The following is a 22,186-nucleotide window of genomic DNA, read 5'->3' as shown; positions in this document are numbered from 1 at the left end:
GATTTTACATTTGAGCATCATAAGATGGCGCCCTCTGTCGGAGACATACTTATTAGCCCGAGTGTTGGTTTATAACGCACATTTATACTTCAATACCTAGTTCAATGAATAAAAAAAAGCACAAGCTCAGATCAAATGCGCAATCACACTGTAATTGTAACTCGCAACACGCCCCATCGCAGCATTCTTCATTCATTTGGGAGGGGGCATAACAAGCCTGTTCATTGGGATGTGCATAGTCAACGGTCTTTTCACTCTGCAGTCCACCAACTGAGTTGCTGTGGTTGCTGCTCTAGAGGACTGAATAACTTCAATTGCTCAGACTGAAATGTGTCATCCTCACAGCCACTTGACCTACCGTGATAATCAGGTCAACGGTATACTGTATGCGTACATTACATACACTGCCCTCAAAGAGTATGGCAGCAGTAGAGTGATTGTTGTTGTTGTTTTTGCCACATACATAAGGCATTTGGTAAAATGTGAGACACAAATTGTAGACAATCAGCTTTTAAATGAACAGGTTGGCTAAGGAAGTCAACTGCAGTTGATCACAGACAAATATTTATGAATTCAGCAGTAGGATGAATTCAGAAGTGTACAGATAGATTTTATCTGGGTATGTACAAAGAAATTCCTCCAACCTCATAAGCCAGTGCATCATTATGCAGCAAGCTACAAGCATACTACCTATGCATCCAAACCATTCATCAATGAGGTAAAAGTGAAGAGTATTGACTGGCCAAGTCATTTGAAGCAAGCATGCATTTCACTTGCTGAAGAGGAGACTGAAGACAGATAGGCCTACCTTCCATAGTAAAGGCATAGAAAATAAATTCCAAAGAAAATGGCATTTGGTGATGCCAAATAGACTTGATGCAGTTACTGCATTTAAGGGCTATGCACCCACATATTAGACGTTATTGCTTTAATTAGTTTTAAGTTAATCTGTTAGCTGTTTCTGAAGACATTGTATGCTCGTAAGTACCATGAAAATAAAACCTGATTGTCTGTACATTTGTCTCATGTTCATCATTTGATCAAATCAAAATGGCTGAAGCATATAACAAAAATAACTAATTTCACTGTTTCCATATGGGAAGGAACTGTAGCTCACGGTAGCCTACATCATAGCACATAGTAAGTTCACACGAGCACAGTGCACAGTGCATCGGTCCTTCCAATGCATGTCAAAACATAGGGGGAAAAAACTCAGTTCACATAAAATGCCTTGCCACAACACAGATCTTTGTCTTTTTTGTACGGACCACAATGGAAATAAGTGTTTTCCTAGTAGTTTTTAATGTATTTACTTTCTGTGTACGCATATTGTACGTAAATTGATTCTTACTAAATAAATTAAATCAATCAATGTAACACTAACACAAAAGCCGTGCAAATTAAATGGCGATTGACACATAATTGTGTTTTCAATTCTAAAATCCGGATTGGCATGCTTTACACGTCAAAAATATTTGTGCTACTCAATTCGCTTCCGACCTGTTTTAAGTGAGAAATGTAGATCCACGCAGCACTTGGGTCAATATGCGAACATAGAGAAGTCAGAAATGGATTAACTGTGATGCGTATTACATTTGCATCGTGTGAGTCGTGATATTAATTTCGAAAAAGTTTAAGCTTGAAGCTTGAAAAAAAAGCACTAACCACTGTTCACTACGTATAAAAAACGGAATAAATACGAATCAAAATGAATCGTCTTTGTTTTGACAATATTTTCGAACATTTATAATTTCTCATTACAGGGAACACGTGAATCTGCGCTTCCTAAATACAAAATGAATATGCCAGCGACAAGGGAAGTGAAGTGACAACTTTGCAGCTCATAGAAAGCTATCAGGTGGAAAATGAGCAAGGCATGTTGACAGATATAAACAAGATACTTTTTGTATAGAATGTCATATTTAAACAACGGTAAGCATTGATCGTGTGTGTTTTATAATTCCCGTATAGATTGCACTAGCAATGTTGTGGGGCAGTAAACGGGTCAACAGATATCCTTAGCCACGATTGCTAGCGTTAGCTTGCTACCAAGCTAGCTGCTAAACTCATTTGTTTATAATATAAGTAGCAGAAGTGGGAGCAGCCGTATATTGCATAGTTGCAACACATCGAACGTAACTATTGTATTTGAATGTCCTGTCTAAATGTCGCTGTTCTTTATTTCAGCTGGACCTGTCAACAATGAAAAAAATAACATTTCCACGTGATCTGGGATAGCTCACATGCTAACACAAATGGTGTTTTCTTGTTCTGTCCGATCAAAGCTGTTCTAAATTGAAATGTTATTTCTAGCAAGCTAAAGGAAGTTATTTTTGTTGACACCCATTGTCTGTAGAGTGTAGCTAATTGGCTTAGGTTCCATGATCTGCCCTGATACGGTGAAAAGGATGACGCATCCTTTTTACTGTAGCTTGCTGTCTAGCTAGAAAGGTGTTGTTTTGATAACCCCCTGAGCAATGTGTTAAATTAACTTACTCTTCCTAGTACGTGTTTTAGCAGTACTGTTGCTGCCTCGATATTATGACACGTCCCAGACCATCTTGCTAACCAGTCAATGCTGGAAAGTACAGCATGTGTCTGTTGCCCACGTCTAAACCAAAAATAACACAGTTCCAAATTAGGTAGCTAATATATCTTGAATTATCACGAGATACGCAACCAACCCGTCTTGATCGCAATGGGGACCACGCTCAGTGAACCGTGCATCTATGACAAGCTCTCAGAAAGTATAGATATTCTTCGTCAGTCTGGATATCGATATGGCATGTCGGAGAAAGAGATTGAGAAGTTCATCAAGCAGGTGCTGGAAACCAACGAGCCCCGCAGAGAACCACCACAGTTCCCCATCCTTCGTGCCACTATAAAGGTGAGTGCGCTTCCGTTTGGAGGTACACAGCTACCGCAACATGCACATCGGAGGTATTTGATATGTCTTACTTTCGTGCAAAACGCATAACAAAATGGATCTTGACTACGTTTTTGTAACATATTTGGCAACCTGCAACCCAGTGACGAACCATGGAAATTAAGTACCCATGTAAAGGGAACTTATGCAAGTGACGTACAACACGCAGTACAACACAAAAAGACTCAATGAAAGACTGATTTCTGTAAGATAAACAACATCGCTAAGATAAACAGCAGTCGGACTGCAGATACAGTGTCGATCAACGCTGGGTAATAGCTATTGCAATCTGAAGAGGATAGGACATTTCAAGCAGCAACTAACCGGATTATTCACTCGGACTTTGAATAAACCTAATGTAACTTCAAGTTAGAGTGCCTGGTGATAAAGGGGACATCACTGATTCTTGACAACCCTTAAATTATACAAAATATCATATGAAATACAGTGATTTCCCATGGGTTGCGTTGCCATAATATCTGATATCCTAATTTCCAATTAGTAGTTGTGTGGGGTCTACAAATTGTGAGGCTTTTAGGTTTTAGTTATGGTGCTTCTTATGCAGACTTTTAAACGAATGGGCACTATCAATTTGTGAGGATGAATCTTAATTCAATCTTATTGTTTTCTGTAACACAGCTAAAAATATTGGGGTAAGAGTTGTTTATTTTGGCCTGCCTTGATTAGTTGGACAGCATGTTCCCCCTCTTTGATCTAAATTATTATCATATATATATATATCAAAACAAAACTTCCATTTTGCAATTTTATGAGAATTGCTGACAAACAGGTCATCATGTTAACTTTTCTACATATAGGTCAAACATGTGGAATTTGTACTTTGTGTTTCTTGGAATACTCAATACAAAGTCTTTCTTAGAATAGCCAGTCATTAGCACAAAGTTCAGATGTAGTCTTTCACTCAGAATTTGACAGGCAAACCTTCACAGTACAGGAAAGAAGTGAACTGAAGAGTTGGGGCTGGGTTCAAACAACAACAACAAGATCTGCCATCTCATTTAAAATCTTGCACTCTCCAGTTTGTTGTTGCAGTGGGCTTCCTGTTGGTGGCTGTGTTGGTATTCACCTATCCTCAAAGTCCTCCCCAGTTGGGTTTGTCCATCCCTGGGGGGCACAACTGGTCCTCCCCCCTCAGTCACGTCCGGTTACTCTCCCTGCCCATCGCCAAGAAGTACAACCTGCAAGGTAACAGTATTGAGGGTGCTATGCAAAAGATGTGTTCAATACAGGCGCGAATGACAATCGTGACAGTTCTGCCAACACCAGGCAATAAAAAAAGAGTTTAATGTACCCCCGAGAGTGTTAAGGACTGTGTGTGCGTGTGCGTGTGAGTGAGTAAGTAAGAGAGCAGGAAGAGAGAGAGACCATGAAGTGTAGTTCATTACCAGTAATAGTTGCAGAACTGAAAAGAATCTGTTGGCTACCATGTGACCATCAAGGTGTTATATCATTTTGGGGCTAAACTTGGGAAAACCCATACTGCCCTGTAAACAAAAGGTCTGTTGTTCTCAAAAACATTTATAGAGCCACAGAAGGGATAGTTGGCCAAGTCAAGATCTAATCTTTAAGAACAGTTGCGCAAAATGCATTTGTGGACATGATGTAATGGTAAACGAGTTTATCAGATGGTTAACTTCTACAATGTATCTACAAGCAGTGAATAGTTACAAGTTGCAATGCAAGCTTTGGGTGAGCATTTTTCAAATACATTTTTTTTCATTAAATAATGTTTTATACAATTTTTAATAAAAACAAATATATTTGGCAAATATATGATTGCAATTAGGTTCTGTGGAAATTCTTAGAGGACACATTAACGAAGCCTACATTATGTGCCTTATCATATTCCTGAGTGTGCAGCCGTAGGCATACTCTCTTATTTCTTTCATAAATACCCTGTTGTTAGATGACATATGTTTTCTAAATGTTAATTACATAGAGGTGGATTTCCATATTGTTTGCAAGACTAAGTGAGACTAAGATCTAACAGCATTGCTATTTTACCTCAATTTATAATAAAATGATATATTTTTGGTACTTGCACAACTCGGGTCACAAATGTTGCACATGTTTCCAGAAAATACAACTGTAATTAAAAGTCAAGGGTGAATAGAGAGTACTTTACAGAGCTAGCAGAGAAAGGCCTCCATTGTGAAGAAGCAATTTCTGCATTTTTTTCCCCCTGTGGTACAAAGAAGCTTGACGCACAAAATCCACCCCCACAAATGCTGACGCATCCTGAGTGTCACAAGCCTTGGTCTGGTATGATTTAACCAGAATAATTTTGTTCTTGGCTGTGAAGAATGGAGGTGCTAACACATTCAAGCTGATGTATCTTGACGTTCATATCACATATTCTTCAAAATTATAGCACAAGCAAACTCACATTTTCAGTATCCATCATACAGTCACAAGTAAAACTTGCACTGTAAAAAAAGTGTTTTAGTCCTGTAATGAGGCATAAAATCTTTTTCTTTCTCAAATAGAAAATATTAGCTTGTTTTAGAAGTGACCTTTTCTCATCTCATTGACAATATTTTTTGGTAATATTTCACAAAAAGGTAATAGAAATAAGAATAAAAAAATCTAAATAATAATCTAAATATAAGAAATACTGAAATTAACTTTTTTTTGCTGTGCCTGAATTGGAAAGGTATTGAAATGATGGCAAAAATTCCTTTGGATGAATTAAGGGCAGTACTGGGTAAAATAGCCGACACGTTATGCTGTAGCTCTGCAGGCGGTGGTGTCGTTGCTGTTAACGGTTGTACTCCTCCTCTAGGGTTTCATGAGTGGTGGAGCGTGGGGGCCCTGCGGCAGGGACTGGTCAACTGTTCTGGCTGCACCACTGTCTCCTCCGTCTTAGAGGTGCCGGAGCCCCTGAGTCTGCCTAGAGCTCTGCACCGGGGGCCCCAGCCAATCCTCCTCAAGGTTAACCCCACATTTCTACACTGTTTTATGATAATTCTTTGTGTGGATAGTGATATAGCAATGATACCGTTTCCAAGTAAAGACGCCAATATGAACTGGCAGCTCCTGACAAGTCTTGTGTACTTCAGCTTGCAGTTGGTGAGGCTTGGATAAGGGGTGTCCATCAGAAGGGGCTGATGTGGGTGCAGTTTTTTGTTTTAGCCCAGTACTACAACAACTGATTCAACTAATGAATGAATGAACCTGCATCCACACTGGCCCTTTTCGGATGAGTTTGGCAGCCCCAGGTTTAGAGTATTTCCAGTAAAGTGCTGATGTCCTCTCCCCTGGGCTCCAGGGCGGTGGAGCCCTGTCCCTGCAGTACCAGGAGCTGGAGCGCTTCTACGCGGCCCACACAGACTCCATGAGTGTGGTGCTGGAGGAACAGGAGCACCTGCTGGCCCAAGGAGAGGGCTTCCCCCAGGAGCCTGCCAACTTCACCCTGCTGTGGTAAGCCGGACTCTGCCCTGCCTGTCTCTCTCTCTGTCTGTCCCTCTGTCTCTGTCTGTCTGTCTGTCTGTCTCGGTCTCCCTCTATGTCCCGCCAGCTGGCCTGGCCTACTCATTCATGTTTAAATGTAACACTGTTGTTTCATGTTGTGTCTGACACATACTATCCTGTAAAACTGGTTTAAGTCAGGAGTGTCCTGCAGGGGCGCAGTGTCTGCTGGTATTGGTGGTTTCCTTTCAATCACCAGCCAAATAAGGCCTTGAGAACAAGGTGTGTTCTCTTTAGCCAATGCTAGACTTAAATGGAAATGGAAACTGGACTGGAGTTTAGGGGAAAAGGAAAAGGAAGTGTCTCTTTTTCCCCATCTATGAATTTACCTTCCTCTGGTTCGACTGCCCCCCAGGCGGACAACCTCGGGCAGGGAGGAGGTGCTGCGGTGGCTGTTCCCAGAGGCTGAGATCTGCCCCCTGTTGGACAGTGCTGGAATGACTCTGCAGCGCTGCCTGGTGTCTCACAGCACAGGATCCCAGAGCAGGGTGCGTGACATTTGTACTTTGTATGTATACAATAAAGCCCTGCCTAAAAATGGCAGTGTGTGTGAGCGCGCAAGCTTGTGTGTGTGTGCATGCATGCGTGTGCCGTTGTTCATGTGCTGTGTATGTTTCAGGGCCAGCGTGTGTTAGGGTGGCTGATGGTGGGGGAGGGCTTCCCCTCTGTAAGAGTTCTGCCTGTCCCACGCTGTCAGAGACACTGCAGCTCCTTCAACCTGTGGCTGAGCCCTGGCGATATGGGTGAGTGCACACACACCCAATGTGCACAGATGCATTTTAGCTACAAGCTGTTTCTGGTGCAGCTGCAATATAGAGTTTTAGGTCCCTGGAGTCAGATTGTGTCATTTGCAGAGCTTGCCATCTAAGGCTGTTAAGCAGCTGCCTCATTAGTCTTTGACCACTTTCAAGGGCAGACTGAAAACTCACCTTTTCAGGCTGCACCTTTCCCTCCCTACCTCACTGTAATAATTAGCCATGTATGATATGTGTTTGTTGTATGTAATAATTGCATTTGCATTGAATTATTTTACTATTCGTGGTGTTCGAGCTGCCAACTGTGGTATTGCTGCTTGGACAGTGATCTGATTATTCTACAAGGGTTCAAGTTTTTATCCATGTTACCACTCTAGCGCTTGGAACTGTACTTCCCTCTATGGTTTTCAGCGCATGTGTCCCTGATAATGATTTGCACTTTTTGTGCGTCACTGTGGATAAGAGCGTCTGCTAAATGACAGTAAGGTAATGTGATGTAATGTAATGCTTCTTGTTCCTGCAGTCTATGCTGACCCCCTGTACTGGCAGATGGAGCTGTTCCCAGGCAGGGGGAAGACCCTCGTGTGTGACGGTTCAGCCTTCTGACATCCAGCCAGAGCTGCGAAGGAGACTGCAGGAGAAAGTCTGACCCCTACCCCTGTGCTTACACAAATCAACCTTTGACCCTGCACCTGTTCCCACCGCCCAGAATGGACAGTCCAGGTAATACCCTGCTAACAGGCCACAGTGTCGCACGAGAACGTGGTGTGCCAGCAGGGTCTCTCAGCAACACAGGAGCTAGCGTGGGATGTGTAGAGCGGGCAGTAGGGGGCGCACAAGGAGGAATTCTCTATGCCGGATATGTTTTCGTGACTGTGAAGGCCACAAGCCACGTTTTGTCATCAGCCTGTTGTGGATAATCACGAGTCATTTGTGGCTTTCAGCCAGGGAGCACAAAGTAACTGAAGTACCTGAATTTGAAGGAAACAATGCTGTTCGACGAGGAAGACTGAAGTGACACGGGCTCACTTTTAAGTGCTCGGTTATAACTACAGTAGTGATTTAATTCACATTACAGGTATGCTTGAACTGAATTGTAGTAATATTGCAATTGTATTAGATACGTGGATTTTCGCAGCTGTTGTAACAGCTCCTTATAGAGAAATGGCCAACCGTTGTCGTAGAAAACCACTGGGTCGTTTTTCTTTTTTTTTTCTTTTAATAATAGAATCAGCCGATTCAGAACTAAGAAAGCAAGTGATTTGCATTAGCTGGGGAATTAACTGCTTAAAGTTATCTAATAAGTACTTGGGGAACACAAAAGCCAGAAACTTGGTGCCAGGCATATGAGGAACATGTACGTGCATCATTTTGTAAAATAACAGAAAAAACACACGGGCAACTGCAAAGTGACAGACCTTGTCCTGAAGAAAGAAATGCAGTATTCTGCACTAGTATTGTCAATTCTTTCTTCCTTAGTGAAGGTCAGATGTGTCTCTATAATTGCCATCTGGACAAGACTTGATGTCATGCGTTCTGTGATGGTGCCATGCTTTTAACATTGCTCTTTCTTTTGAAATGTCAATTATTAAAGTTGTTCACCATAGTGGTCTTCAGTTTTAGGTTTCATTATCTATCAGCAAGCTCCTGTGAAAGCACTTTAATAGTTGGCTTGTAGTAATGATGTCACGGTGTTCAATGAGTCTTTGTCTGAAAATGACATTTTGCATTTAGCTACTTATAAGGCATGTTAGTTCTTGCCCAAAAGTGAGCAGCTTTTTTGAATTATCGATCTTCTCAAGATAAGCATCAGGAAGCAAACGCCACACACAAGTGGTCTTTTGAATCCTTTAGTCTTTTGCCATATTTGTTTTATCTACCATGTCCTAAAAGCAGTTGCTTAGGACATTCTAATGTAGGCCACCTTATCAGAGGATGCAGATATTTTAAGTTTGATAGTTCTGTCATGGTTTCCCCGATGCCTTCCATTACTAAGCATTTTTAGTGAAGCAAAGTGAAGTCTTCTGTGTCATAATTTAATTTTGAATGTTTTTAAGAATGTGTGTGTTTTTCTGATATTCATTCACCAGTTATTTTTTTACTTTAGTGGAATGAATGCAATGTTTATTGTTATTTATGGTTCTTTTGCTTTTGCCGGAAAACATTTAATATGTTCATCTTGATTAGAACCACTGTCTGGCTGTACTTTTATCTTGAGGAGGTGGGATCTTGCAATGCTTTGATCATTTTCTATTAAAATCAAATTGATGTCAGATGGACACTGAGTAAAAATAATAAGCCTTCCATGTAAGTTGGTGTATAGGAAGCTTTTCCTCAAGTCAGTAGCTACATAAAATTGACAAGTTTCTTGGCTTTCTAAAAATGTGTTTTGGTAAGTAAGCATACTAAGCAATTCTGGAAAATGGAAAATTACTCAAATTGCTGGATTCCCCCTTTCCCAGTGAGAAAGCAAAGGCTTGACTCAGTGGGTGATTGTACACAAGTAGGAATGATGGCACTCACAGTGATTGCAGTGGAGTTGGAGCTGCTGCTTATTTTATAGTTGCTGTTGGTCAAAGGCTACATCCGTGGCCATGCTTTGCAGAATCCTGATATAATGGAAGAATTACATGCACCACAACAAAATATCAGTATTACTAGTAAATAATCAGATTTGCAGTGAAGCAGTATGTATCTTTGCTGCCTTCCTGCCTGGGACATTAGAATGTACTGTTCTTCCCACTACTTCTCATACTGGGCTGTCCCTGCAACCATTTCCTTGATGTCGAGATCCTAGAACATCTGAAACCCAAGCACTCACCCTCCAGAACCCCTTTCTCAATACAACTCTTAACAGATTTTGGGTTGGTTCACTACAGCAAGATGGTTTTTGAGCTATTTCTGTGCAATATTAGACTGGGTCAGTTGAAGGGATGGCCGGAAGGCTTCTTGCTTACTGAGTTGACTGTGCAAAAGAGCAAATGTAAAAACGGTGCCATAAAAGTCCCTGTGGGTGTGAGTGATTTTGAATTGGAAGAGCTTAATTTAAGTACTTCTAGAGATCCATCTTGGTTCTCTTTCCCTTACTTCACAATGTGTTTTTACTGTGAAGATGCCCGCAATCCACACGTGTCATGGGTTAGATTTTCTGTTGCTGTACTAAACACATTTATCCCTCAGTAGTTCATTTATTTGGACGAAAACGAAGAATATTACCTTAGGATTACAAGCTGCCGTCCAACAAGTCCGGTCCAAAAAAACACTCTTGCCTCGAGTTTTCTGCCTTTAATATCAAGCCTTATCAGTCTTACAGTTGAAAAAATTATTAGCTGTTTTTTCCATGTACTTTCTGCCACTATCAGTTTATTTGATATACTTTGATTATATCACACCCAATTAAACCATATATTAAATGCTTTAATTGGGTGTTAGTTTGTAACAAACAAGTGCTTGGTACAGTTTTGTGAGCAAGACTTTGTCTCTGTAGAACTTTGAAATGAGAGACGTACAATCATTTCATTTTTAATAGTGACAATGCTTGAGGCTGCTTCCTTGTCTCTTCCCAAAATTAATTGCTTCCTCCCTTTAAAATATCCTGCTACTTAATAAATGGTGCAATAAGTGAAATTGTAAGATTATTGATTGTGAAAGTGGTGTATATACAATAAATACCCAACTAATTTCTTTGTAAGATACTGTTTTATGCTATTTTTTCCCTTCAGAGTGCTTGGATAATGTTTAGAAATAAATGAGTGTATACTTCCCTAATGCTTGTCTCATGTAATTATTCAATTAATTGATCGTAATTTTCCCCTATTTTCTTTGTCTCAATTTCTCAGAGATGGCTGTCTGTGAATAGAAATGTTAAAGTTAACAGTGGTATCCAGGTTGCAAAGGTTGTATAGATATACAGCTGGATGTTTACCTTGCTCAAGGATAGAGGTGTAGCACTGCAGCTAGGAAATGAGCCCGGTAGCTCAGTTCCATAACAATTCAACACAACTGCCTGACCCTCCTTTGGTAAATGAATAGCTAAAGGTCAATGCCAGACACCAGTGGTTGGCAGGGATGCTGCTAGGGATTTTAGGCTTCAGTACCACCCAGCTCATATAAGAAGAATGAGATATATTGGTAATTCGTCTTCTGCAATTTGACCAATCCTAGTTACTTAGGAGCAGTGGGCAGCCACTCTGCAGCGCCCGGGGGCCAACTCCAGCTCTGAGCCCAGTACCTTGGTCAAGGGCAATGGCAGGAGCACACCAATGTTCAAATATTTGTCAGTCAGGGCCTTTAGAATGGTCCTAACCACAGTCCCCACCTACCAACGTGCTGTTGGTGGTTGCCTACATGAAATTCTACGCTCCACTATCACCATTTCTGGTATTGGCTATGAAATTAGCCACAAATTACCTATGAAACGGCACCACCACCTATCAAAGAGAATATAGATATAAAATGCATTTTCTTTTAAAAACAATCAAACTAGATTAAAAATTGAAGAATGCAGAAGAGAACAGAGTGAGAAAGGTGCTTAGGCAGAGTATGAGTATTTATACATTTCTGATTATTTTCTTATTTTAGAGAACAGTTAGCCTTGCTAGTTGTTTATGGTATAATATCTTCGAATATATATATCATACTATATGTATAGTAAATATAAAATATTATCACTGCTATAGGATATATATTGTGTTAAAATAGGTTGATGTCTAAAGTCAGCTGAAGTATCTCATTCATCTATTCGTATTATGTCCCACCCAGCTATGTAAATATTGTGTTACTAGTGGTAAATGTACAACAGGAATCAAACTAATTCGTTAGTGTGTTTTTATGTATTAATTTCATTAAATAATTACAATATCGCTGTTCTAAGCCCACCCCTGTTACGAAAATGGTTTCGATTAAACATAAGCACGTGTTTGTTTACTTTCCTGTTGGTCGGCTACAACTATTCACGTTCCCGGGTTTTTTCCGACTAGTGCATGGCGGGCTGCTGGAGGTGAGTATCCCAGTTTGCGCTGCAGTTTCTCCGACCAAGGGAGAGATGGGATTGAAAAATGGGGGAGCAGTGACAAGTTTGCCATGTAGCATAACAGATTATTTGGGTTTTGTTGTTTATAGTGTGATGTAAGTGAATGGCAAAACACCAGTGATCGCGAAAAAGTGAGAGAGTGAACGGCTTGTGTTCTCAAATGCTAGAATCGTGCATAAACTAATGCAATGTGGTGGACAAGGCCTAACAGCAAGCTAACTTATCATCATTCAGTTAGCTATAGCTTTCAGCTGGACAGCTTTCTGTATGGCTAGCTACCGTATCACTAGGCTATGGGAAACACCTTGTTAGATAAGACAGCTCCGTTATGAAGCAAATCTAAACCAAAAATATTAAATCAACAAAAAACGAAATGAGTTTAAGCCGTTCTTTAAGTAGGCTAGAGCTAGCTAGCTACCTAACGTTAGCTAAACGTCTGATCAGAATAAAGCGCAGTTGCCTAACGTTAACTAACACAGCTAGCTAGCTAGTTTAGCCAGTTTAGCCAGTTTTGGTTTTAGCCATGGAGCAAAGTTTAGTTTGACAAATGGATGAAAAGTGACGTTAGCCATAGTAACGTTACATGCCACACTTTTAAGCAAAGCTGTGAAAGTAAACAAATAAAAAGTTCCCTAGCTATCCTACTAACATTAACCTGCAATAAGCAATTATCTAGCGATTCTCTAGGTAATGATAATGAGGCTACACATTACAAGCTAGCTATTTAGCTATCCAACAGAGGGAAATGGTTGAACTAAGGCTGGACATTTCGCTAGTAGACTACCTTGTTAGCCAGAGATCAAGCGGTAGGCTAGTGTTGCCTCCTGTTTAGCTAGCTAGTGAGTCGTCAAATCCTTAATTTTACTGTCTGTAACGTAAACCTGGTCAGTCTCAACCTTTGCTTTGCCAGAAAGCATTGTGGTTATAATTATTTCCTCGCCCCAAATGTGTGATGTATCTTTTAAACCTAACATCTATAAACTGCCCTAATCTGGAAATGTTTTTTTGTGACGTTTGTTCTAACTAACGGCGGGCCTGACTTTACAAACGAGTCAGAACAATACAGGTTTATACATTTACTACACCTCAGATAACATCTTATTTCCAAAATATCAGTTACATTTAAGATTAATCGACTACTCAAAGTTCCCCTATACGTTTCAGTTGATTTGCAGCGCCTACTTTGTCATGCCATTTTGAAATCAGAATGGAAATAATTTAAATTGTATGTAAGTGGATTAAGGGTAGAATAGGAATTTTGAATATGATCTGGAAACTTATTTGCATCATACAAATGCACTTAGTGTAGTATATTTACCACTATTATGGTGCTCTGACTATATTCTCAAATATATGTGAGGTACTTAAAAAGTTAAAATATGATACATATACCATTTTAGAGATCTTTATATATGTCATATGCATTCACGCATCTCTCTTTAGAATGCACCGTAGGCAGCTTTGAGAGATTAGAAAATGCAAGGGGAACATTTAACTACTCTTTTAGAGCCAATACCAGGAGATGTGCCCTACAGTAAGATTGTTGTATGGTACACAAGAAAAAAAGCATTTCATGCCTGCTGATCCTTCTCCATGGTGGTTAAAAAAGAGTAGTTCGTTTCTGTGCATACTAACAATTGAGCACTTTTCAGCAAGGTTCATTTTCAGTTTGTCAGGGCCTGTCCCTGGGATTGCTAGGTGCACTGTGACTCCATTGCAGATAGTGACAGGATCTGTTGTGTGGCAGGAGCTTTGGCCTCAGATGAAGAATGGAGAGTCTTGGTCTACAGGCCGTGGCACTTACCGACGGCTCCACCGCTTACATCCAGCAGGCCATCAAAGGTAAACGAGCACGGCCCTGCATTGATGCTCCATTCACAGGGAGCGTGGTTTCACGGGTCCCCTCTCTCCTCCTTGGCTATTCTGCCTGATTAGCCAATCCCATTAAAATAATTTCGTTTTCAATGCTATATACATTTAATGTTGTGTTCACAATTTAAGTCTGTAAAACTGGAGCAATGCAACAAATGCTGAACGATGTTTTGCATTTGCAAACTGTAACGGAAAGTGAGTGATTTAACCAAATGTGTCTGGCAATTAAACCACTAGTAGACTAGACTCACTGTGAAACACAGTATGTGCTCTTTGCTATAATGGGTTAGCATGTGAATAGCCTACCTGTTAACCACTACTGTGGTATCATGGTGAAAATTGGGTGTGAAGTCGGGGAGAAATGCCTGTGAATGACCTTGCAGATGGGAGTCTGGTAGAAGGGGACACCGTGCAGTTGGAGGATGGAACCACTGCATACATCCAGCAGGTCACAGTTCAGCAGAAAGGTTAGGAGCTGTTGCCCCCCTGATGCAGAGCCCCACTGCCCCTCCTGTTCATGGAGAGCCTCTTTTCTGCTGATTTCCATTGTAATTTTATGTTGTGGGCTGTCCCTAAACACTTTTCCAAAGTAAATAAGTGAATGTAAGGACAGGCAGAAGACACTTCTGTTTGTAGTTTTATAGTGCACCGTGCGTAGTTCATGAACCAGTACATGATGCGATGCGAGTCTAACGTTAGTGTCTCGTGCCCTCACAGAGCCCTTGCCCTTTGAAGACGGCCAGGCAGTTCAGCTGGAGGATGGGACCACAGCCTATATTCACCACACACCAAAAGGTATTCATCAGGACTTATTTGTCAATGGGGGTATGGCGTCAGGCCACAGTGAATTTGTTACGGTATAACCTTTGCCCGCCTGACCTTTCCCCAGATGGTTACGACCCCAACGCAGTGGAGGCAGTGCAGCTGGAGGATGGGAGTACGGCCTACATCCACCACCCATCAGGGCTGCCTGCAGGGAGCACCATTCTCACTGTACAGCCAGGGGGCGCTCTAGACCAACTGGCTGGGGAGGGCCCAGTTGAAAATGACACCATCTCAACACTGGAGCAGTACGCCAAGGTATAACTAAATCTACAGAACTGGGGGCTTTATTCCCCCAGTTCTTCTTATTTCTGTTCTAACCATTCTTTTTCTTTCAGCTCTTTTGCTTCATATCTAACCTTCGCACACTCTTTCTTCCTAGAAACTGATCGATTAAGTGAATTGAGCAATGTGGTGTAAAATGTAAGATTTTTTTTTTATTGGTTGATTCCTGCGATCATCACCGTCATGGGTGTTGACAGAGGTGTAGAGGTAAGGAGGAACAGACTCTGCGCCACTGCACTCAACCTCATGTGTTCCCTTCTCATATGTGCAGATGGTGGAGTCAGAGGCTGACATGGAGGCCATCAGCACCAACGGGCTGCAGAAGATGGACTCCAGAATCCAGCATGCGACTGTGCAGGTGCGGAGGATGGACAGGGCAGTGAGGAATGTGTGTGTGTGTGTGTGTGTGTGTGTGTGTGTGTGTGTGTGTGTGTGTGTGTGTGTGTGTGTGTGTGACTGGGGGTGTGAGTCTGGCTGGGGGGGAAGTGTGGCTTAGGTGTGCATACTGTATACTCCTCCACCAACCGCTGAACCTGACTCTGTTTCACTTTCTCCCACAAGGTGTTGTTGGATTACAGTTGGGTAGAATTTTTTGGAGAAGGACCAGTGTTTAGATACTGTATGGTAGATGTAGATGTAGATGGAAATGCCCTTCATAAAAAAAGTCCCATGAGTTCAAATGGCTACATTGGTTTCTGATTGGGACTACTAAAACTGCATATTGCTCAAATAAAATAATTACTTCGTAAATTAGGGAATTAATTGAGTCCACTCAGCAAATGGTGTCATCCTGCCACATTGAGAGTAATATATAACCTTCTCCACAATGTACGTGTTGGACAAGCATTTTTAAAAGGGTACAATAAAATGTGCACTACAGAAATAATGAATGGTGCACAAGCACAGACTTTTTGAAATACATATTAGTTAGTCATTTCCTGAGCATGGAAGCACATGTGGGCAGTCGTGACTGGTGTCTTTCTGCCCTTTAGGTGATGTTTGAGGGGAAGCCTTGGGGCTCTTCCAAGGCCTCTCAGGTGGTGGAGAAAACTTTCCAGTGCAACTACGAGGGCTGTGGGCGCCAGTACACCACCGCACATCATCTGAAGGTACCTCCGCCACATGCCCTGCGCTGCAGATTCAGCCATGTCAACATGAAAGTGACACAGAATCTAACCATGAGAAGGTTGCTTTCTTGTGGCGTCGTGTGACTTAAGTTTGGTGGCTTCACAAGAATCATCTTGGTATTGTTTACGTGTAAATGTGTCAAACTCATAGAAGCCAGTGTTGCAAACATGACGCATTATTCGCGGAACTGTTCGTGTATGTGTGTATGTGTGTATGTGTCACATGACCTGTTCCACACAGTTTTCAAAACTGTTAGTCATTCAGTTTTGCAGCCAGCTTTGAAACTTTGTACGACTGCCGTTTGAATGTGAGAAAACAGAAGTTGTGTAGAGTACAAGTGAGCGTGATGTAATGAGTCCTCCGCTCTCAGGTGCACGAGCGCTCCCACACCGGGGACCGGCCGTACCGCTGTGACGTGCTATCCTGTGGGAAGGCCTTCGCCACCGGGTATGGGCTGAAGAGCCACCTGCGCACACACACGGGGGAGAAGCCCTACAAGTGTCCTGAGGACATGTGCTACAAGGCCTTCAAGACGTCAGGGGACCTGCAGAAGCACGTCCGCACACACACGGGTATGTGGGCCAGCACCACTCTGTACACTGTGTTAATATAGTCTTATAATGAGACTTCAAATCTTGTATTTTTCTCTCAAGTAGAAAACTTGTTGTAAGGTATAGTTTGCTTGACAAATTTTTTTACCCCATTGGCAAATCTTTGCAAAACTCTCGCCTCACTGGTCTTATTTAGCAAAAAAGTTATAGAAATACGATTTTAAGTCTAAATATAAGACTGAAATACTTGTTGATATTGACTTCGATATAGCGATTGTGAGTAAAAGGAATAAACTGGAGGCCTGATGTGAAAAGTGGTCTGGCTGACCTCTCCTCCACCTCGCTGTTGCAGGTGAGAAGCCCTTTAAATGTCCATTTGAGGGCTGCGGGCGCTCCTTCACCACCTCCAACATCCGCAAGGTGCACATCCGCACCCACACCGGCGAGAGGCCGTACATGTGCACGGAGCAGAGCTGTGGCAGGGGCTTCGCCAGCGCCACCAACTACAAGAACCACATGAGGATCCACACAGGTTACTACTGCCTTCAGAAACACTATTCTGAGTATACAACTTTTGATATTACAATCATTTATTCGTCTTGCCCCCTAGATTAGTGGCGTCCGCTAGAGAGCCAAAGGCTTGTTTTAATTCAAGCTTATTCGTGTAAATGGAATGAAATGTGGTTGTTTTTCTAGTGTCTCAAGCAGCCAGTGAGAAGCCTGTCTAAAGTCATTAGGAAGGTTCAATCTCCACTGATGTAGAGAGCTTATGCAGCCGGGGTTCCTGCAGATCTGGAAACCCCTGTTTTAGTACACAATGAAACTGTAAAACTGAAAAGAAAGGGTAAAGCTTTCCCCCTCTTTCCTCCTCCCTCCCTTTACCCTTCCCGCGCCCCCCTCCTCAGGGGAGAAGCCGTACGTGTGCACGGTGCCCGGCTGTGGGAAGTGCTTCACCGAGTACTCCAGCCTGTACAAGCACCACGTGGTGCACACGCACTGCAAGCCCTACACCTGCAACCACTGCGGCAAGACCTACCGGCAGACCTCCACCCTGGCCATGCACAAGCGCACCACGCACGGAGACTTCGAGGCCGCCGAGGAGGGCGAGCCTGTCGCGGCCGAGGGTGAGGCCATTTTAAACTCCCTGGGAACTGAGAGACTACAAAGGGCAAATGTGGTTTAGTCACACGTTTACTCAAACACACCGGAACAACTGTGCAGGGAAACAACAACAGGGAGTTTGGAAATTACTCTGGGAAAGACTATTTATGGGAAGCTACAAAATTACTCAGGAAATCATTAATATAGGGAATTTTCAAGAGTGAGTTGCATAAATACAGAGTATGACAAAACGCCACAAACCACTGCACATTTATTGGTCCTGTGTATTAACTTCAGCTTTGTTACTGTTAGCAGATATTACTGTACATATACTCAACAAATATTTTGGTATCGGACTACCAAGTGGTTACATTATCCGTATCCAGTTTAATGTTGAATCCTTCCTGTAGAGACCCTGTGTAAAAGCCACGTCTCTCTCCGCAGAACTGGAGTCGCTGGAGCCTCCCCAGAAACGCTCCAGAGTGGCCTACCTGTCGGGGGCGGAGCCCAAGGAGGAGGACAGCCACGTCACCATGGTGACGGAGGACACCATCGGCTCCCAGGTGGCCCTGATCACGCAGGATCAGCCCCAGCCGCCGGGCAGACCGAGGGTAAGGGAGCTGTCAATCACTTCCACCGGACAACACCACTGTGCTTAGAGGTCAAATGAAAACAAATTAGATAGTTTGCACTCAAAAATGCATTTTCCAGGCTTTTATGACACTTTTTAAAATGTAATAAATGTAGAATGGACAGCTGGCGCAGACGTTTGGGCTCTGCCTATGTGCTCACAGGTCAGCCTGTCCCACGAGGAGCTGCAGGTGCTGGGCACGGCCATCACCATGGTGACGCAGGACGGCACCACCATCACCGTGCCCGCCCAGCAGGAGGACATGGACGTGGGGGAGCACACAGTCCACATGATCACAGGGGACGGCAAGGAGCTGCAGCCAGTACGCCCCGCCACAACTATAGACAGCGTGTGTCATAATATAGACTTTATTGTCCCGAGGGAAATTTATCTTGGACACAATGGTTCCTGCTGCCTACAACAATCTGTATGTAATATCAATACAATCATTATGGCCAGTAACAAACATACTTAAATGTACATATATACAAAATACAGCACATGAATACATTCATAAAAAGATGCTGTAAAGTCCCTGTATACTCTACCACCCTTGCAAACCTGTCTTACACTTGATGGATTGTAAACGCGGGGTCTGGGCCCAGTGTCTAAAATAGGCCCAGCCCTATTTTAGACTGTAGAACGAGCTGTGCCTTCCTTTTGTCCGCGTGTGCTCCTGTTAGTCAGCACTGGATCAGTCTTGTGTGTTTGCTCCTCCTTCCTCAGGTTGCCATAGTATCGTCAGATAGCCTTATGACTGGATCCTCACAAATGTCCAGCCCTCATTACCAGCAGGTGGCGCTGTTAGCCACGGCTAACGGCACTCAGATTGCTGTCCAGGTCAGTTCCCACAGTGATGGCCCATTGTTTTGTCTTTATGTACATTATGTATATGTATATTTAAATTTGCCTTGTATGTCTATAATATTTGTAAATGGTTATTCTGCCTGCATGTTTGTCTATATGTGTTATTTGTGTGTGATGTTTTGTGCTTGTATGCATGTGTGTATGTGCAATTATTTTTTTGTGTGTGTGTGTGTGTGTGTGCTCTTGTGTGTGCGTGTGCCGTTATTTGTGTGTGCTCTTGTGTGTGCGTGTGCCGTTATTTGTGTGTGCTGTTGTGTGTGCGTGTGCAGTTATTTGTGTGTGCTCTTGCGTGTGCAGTGTGTGTTTGTGTGTGCTTGCGTGTGTGTGTTCTTGCACATTGCCTCATCTGCTCATGTGCGTGTGTATTCCAGTTGGAGGACCAGCAGACTCTGGAGGAGGCCATCAGCATGGCCACTGCAGCCATCCAGCAGGGGGGGCTTCCCCAGGACGGGGTCTCCTCTGAGGCAGGGTGCTGACGGAGCCCCATACAGCGCCCCCTGGATCTCATCAACTACTGACTGGACCCCCAGGATGGACACATCCACCCAGCACTTCTACTGACTGGACCCCCAGGATGGACACATCCACCCAGCGCTTCTACTGACTGGACCCCCAGGGTGGACACATCCACCCAGCGCTTCTACTGACTGGACCCCCAGGGTGGACACATCCACCCAGCGCTTCTACTGACCGGACCCCCAGGATGGACACATCCACCCAGCGCTTCTACTGACTGGACCCCCAGGGTGGACACATCCACCCAGCACTTCTGACTGTCCCTCTGCTGCTTTAGCAACACCCATCAGACCTGTGCGGTCACTGTGGTCCGGGCAGCCTGGAGATATCCCAACCGGGTCTCTCCCTCGGTCCACAGAGGGAGCGGAGCCAGGCTTCTTCTGTGTGCTGCTACAATATGCATAGTTCTGTGACCAGAGATGCATAGGAAGACAAGAGGGCAGACTACTGTTGTTTTGTTTTTGCAACAGAGCACTGGGTGTTGTGTGTGTGAGAGAGAGTGTGCGTGCATTTCTATAGGGTGAGTGATGTAATGAATTCCTTATTTCTTTGAAGGATAGCGATTAAATGCAAGAAGGCAAATCCAACTCGTTTTCAGGTCAGACGAGGAACTGTGGAATTAAATTGGAAGAGTGGGTTTTGTTCTGAGAGCATGAATATCCGCAGTGACACAAGGCAATATTAATCATAACTTGTAATGTATCATTCAATGATGATTAGGGCTAACGGATAACGTATTGCTAGTGTACAGTTCTGCACCTGAAGTGTTCAATATAGTTCAACCGGTTTGAAGTCTTTTTATATTTGGTTCTAGTGCTTTTTGGACTGGAGTGGTTTTGATAAATGCCTTTAAGATAATTAATTTGGTCAAGTAATTAAGATCTCAGGTTCTGGTTCTGTTATCACGTCATGCCACCGGTGCCCAAACGTCTGTAGCAAGAGGGCTAAAATGCCCAAAATAATTAGATACATTTTCTTTGTTAATGGTCTAATTAAAGAATATTCTGAAGACCATGTGACCCTGGAAAAAAGTGACTAGTTATTTGCCTCTGAGCAGAGCATCGTTGCAGACCGCTACTTCACTCTGAACAGTTGCAATAGAGTGCAGGCAGGCAGACTGCATGAGAAAGGCCTGTCCGTCTGCAGCCAGGTTTGCAGATGAAGAGTTGACTGGTTGAGGACTGAATGAGCAGGTCCGTTCAGCCTCCTGGCACGCATATGGAGTCCAAACCCCTGTGGCCGGGGTGCTGTTGTGGTGACAAACCCTTTTAGAGATGGGGATAGGAGCGGCCATTGGACAGGTGGATGCGATCGTAAAACACGTCGCGCTTTGTAAGGTTTAGCCACGAGCGGGATTAAAATGTACATCCTAGCATTTTAAGTTAATGTAGAAGAACCAGCAAGGCTGAAAAGTGTTACATTTTCCAATTAAAATAAATCTGCATTCAGTGTACGTCCGTCAGTAAACGAGGTCTCTCTGCCACTGGCATTGCCTTTTCTCAGGAAGCAGTGTATTTTTTCACAGCCACTGTTCTCGTTCTTGCCTGGCAGTGCTCAATAAACTTGTTTTTTTAATACAAGATGCAGTTTTAATCTTTAACCGATCTGCCCCTCAAACTATGGCCTCTGATAGGACCACACAGCAGGGGCCTGTACACAGTGCAGGAGTACTGAGTTAGATGGATATTTGCACAGTGTAAAACCCAGAACAGCTGTTTTTAGTCCACGTTCTACTTTTGGAAGGGTTCTGGGTTTTACTTTGTGAAATTATCCAGCTCATTAATCCTGCTTTATGATATACCCCCTGGTCTACTGTTCTGTCAAAAGGAAAAACACCTGAGCAACTAAACTTGGAGACGATTTCTTTCAAAAACCTTTTTCCTCAGTTCATTTGGGTCTGTGTCTCTCGTACGCACACACATACATAAAGGCACACGAACACACCCAGAGAGAAATCCTGGAGAAGTGGATTCATTTCTGGAGTATGAATAGCACCACTGCATCTGTGATGCTGCACGTGCTGGTATGTCCGATGCATTTCCTTTTTTGAGCCTTCGTGATTTATTACTCGTATGAGTCAAGGGCACATCTTCATCTTCATCTTCATCTTTATTTGAAGTTGGTTGGTTGGAGTGTCATAAATTAGTTTTAAATGACCGCTACATTAGAGAACAGTCAAATGTGTGTTAGGAATCTGCTGTGACCTTAATT

At 43.0% G+C, this 22,186-nt stretch overlaps 2 protein-coding genes across 4 annotated transcripts; both read left to right on the top strand.

Moving 5' to 3' along the window:
• The first annotated feature begins 1,804 nt into the window (after positions 1-1,804).
• Positions 1,805-10,938, top strand: c14h6orf89 (chromosome 14 C6orf89 homolog). Its single transcript, XM_061220820.1, has 8 exons — positions 1,805-1,932; positions 2,188-2,887; positions 3,967-4,132; positions 5,730-5,878; positions 6,216-6,367; positions 6,771-6,903; positions 7,035-7,158; positions 7,694-10,938. The coding sequence occupies exons 2-8, from the start codon at positions 2,699-2,701 to the stop codon at positions 7,774-7,776; spliced, it is 996 nt and encodes a 331-aa protein (XP_061076804.1). The 5' UTR covers positions 1,805-1,932; positions 2,188-2,698; the 3' UTR covers positions 7,777-10,938.
• A 1,170-nt stretch (positions 10,939-12,108) lies between these two features.
• Positions 12,109-21,555, top strand: znf76 (zinc finger protein 76). 3 transcript variants are annotated; one of them, XM_061220604.1, is made up of 14 exons: positions 12,109-12,169; positions 13,950-14,044; positions 14,458-14,541; positions 14,792-14,869; positions 14,964-15,154; positions 15,453-15,539; positions 16,174-16,290; positions 16,680-16,881; positions 17,213-17,392; positions 17,766-17,984; positions 18,406-18,572; positions 18,756-18,914; positions 19,319-19,432; positions 19,831-21,555. In XM_061220604.1, the coding sequence occupies exons 2-14, from the start codon at positions 13,972-13,974 to the stop codon at positions 19,933-19,935; spliced, it is 1,776 nt and encodes a 591-aa protein (XP_061076588.1). In that variant the 5' UTR covers positions 12,109-12,169; positions 13,950-13,971; the 3' UTR covers positions 19,936-21,555. The 3 variants fall into 3 exon arrangements, with proteins under 3 accessions (XP_061076588.1, XP_061076590.1, XP_061076589.1); XM_061220606.1 differs by lacking the exon at positions 12,109-12,169 and adding an exon at positions 12,196-12,297; XM_061220605.1 differs by lacking the exon at positions 12,109-12,169 and adding an exon at positions 12,200-12,333.
• Positions 21,556-22,186: the final 631 nt, after the last annotated feature.

This window comes from Conger conger, chromosome 14, assembly GCF_963514075.1.
Source record: "Conger conger chromosome 14, fConCon1.1, whole genome shotgun sequence".
Classification (NCBI taxonomy): Eukaryota; Metazoa; Chordata; class Actinopteri; order Anguilliformes; family Congridae; genus Conger; species Conger conger.
The sequence above is the reverse complement of the archived record's forward strand: the minus strand, read 5'-3'. Positions and strand labels throughout refer to the sequence as shown.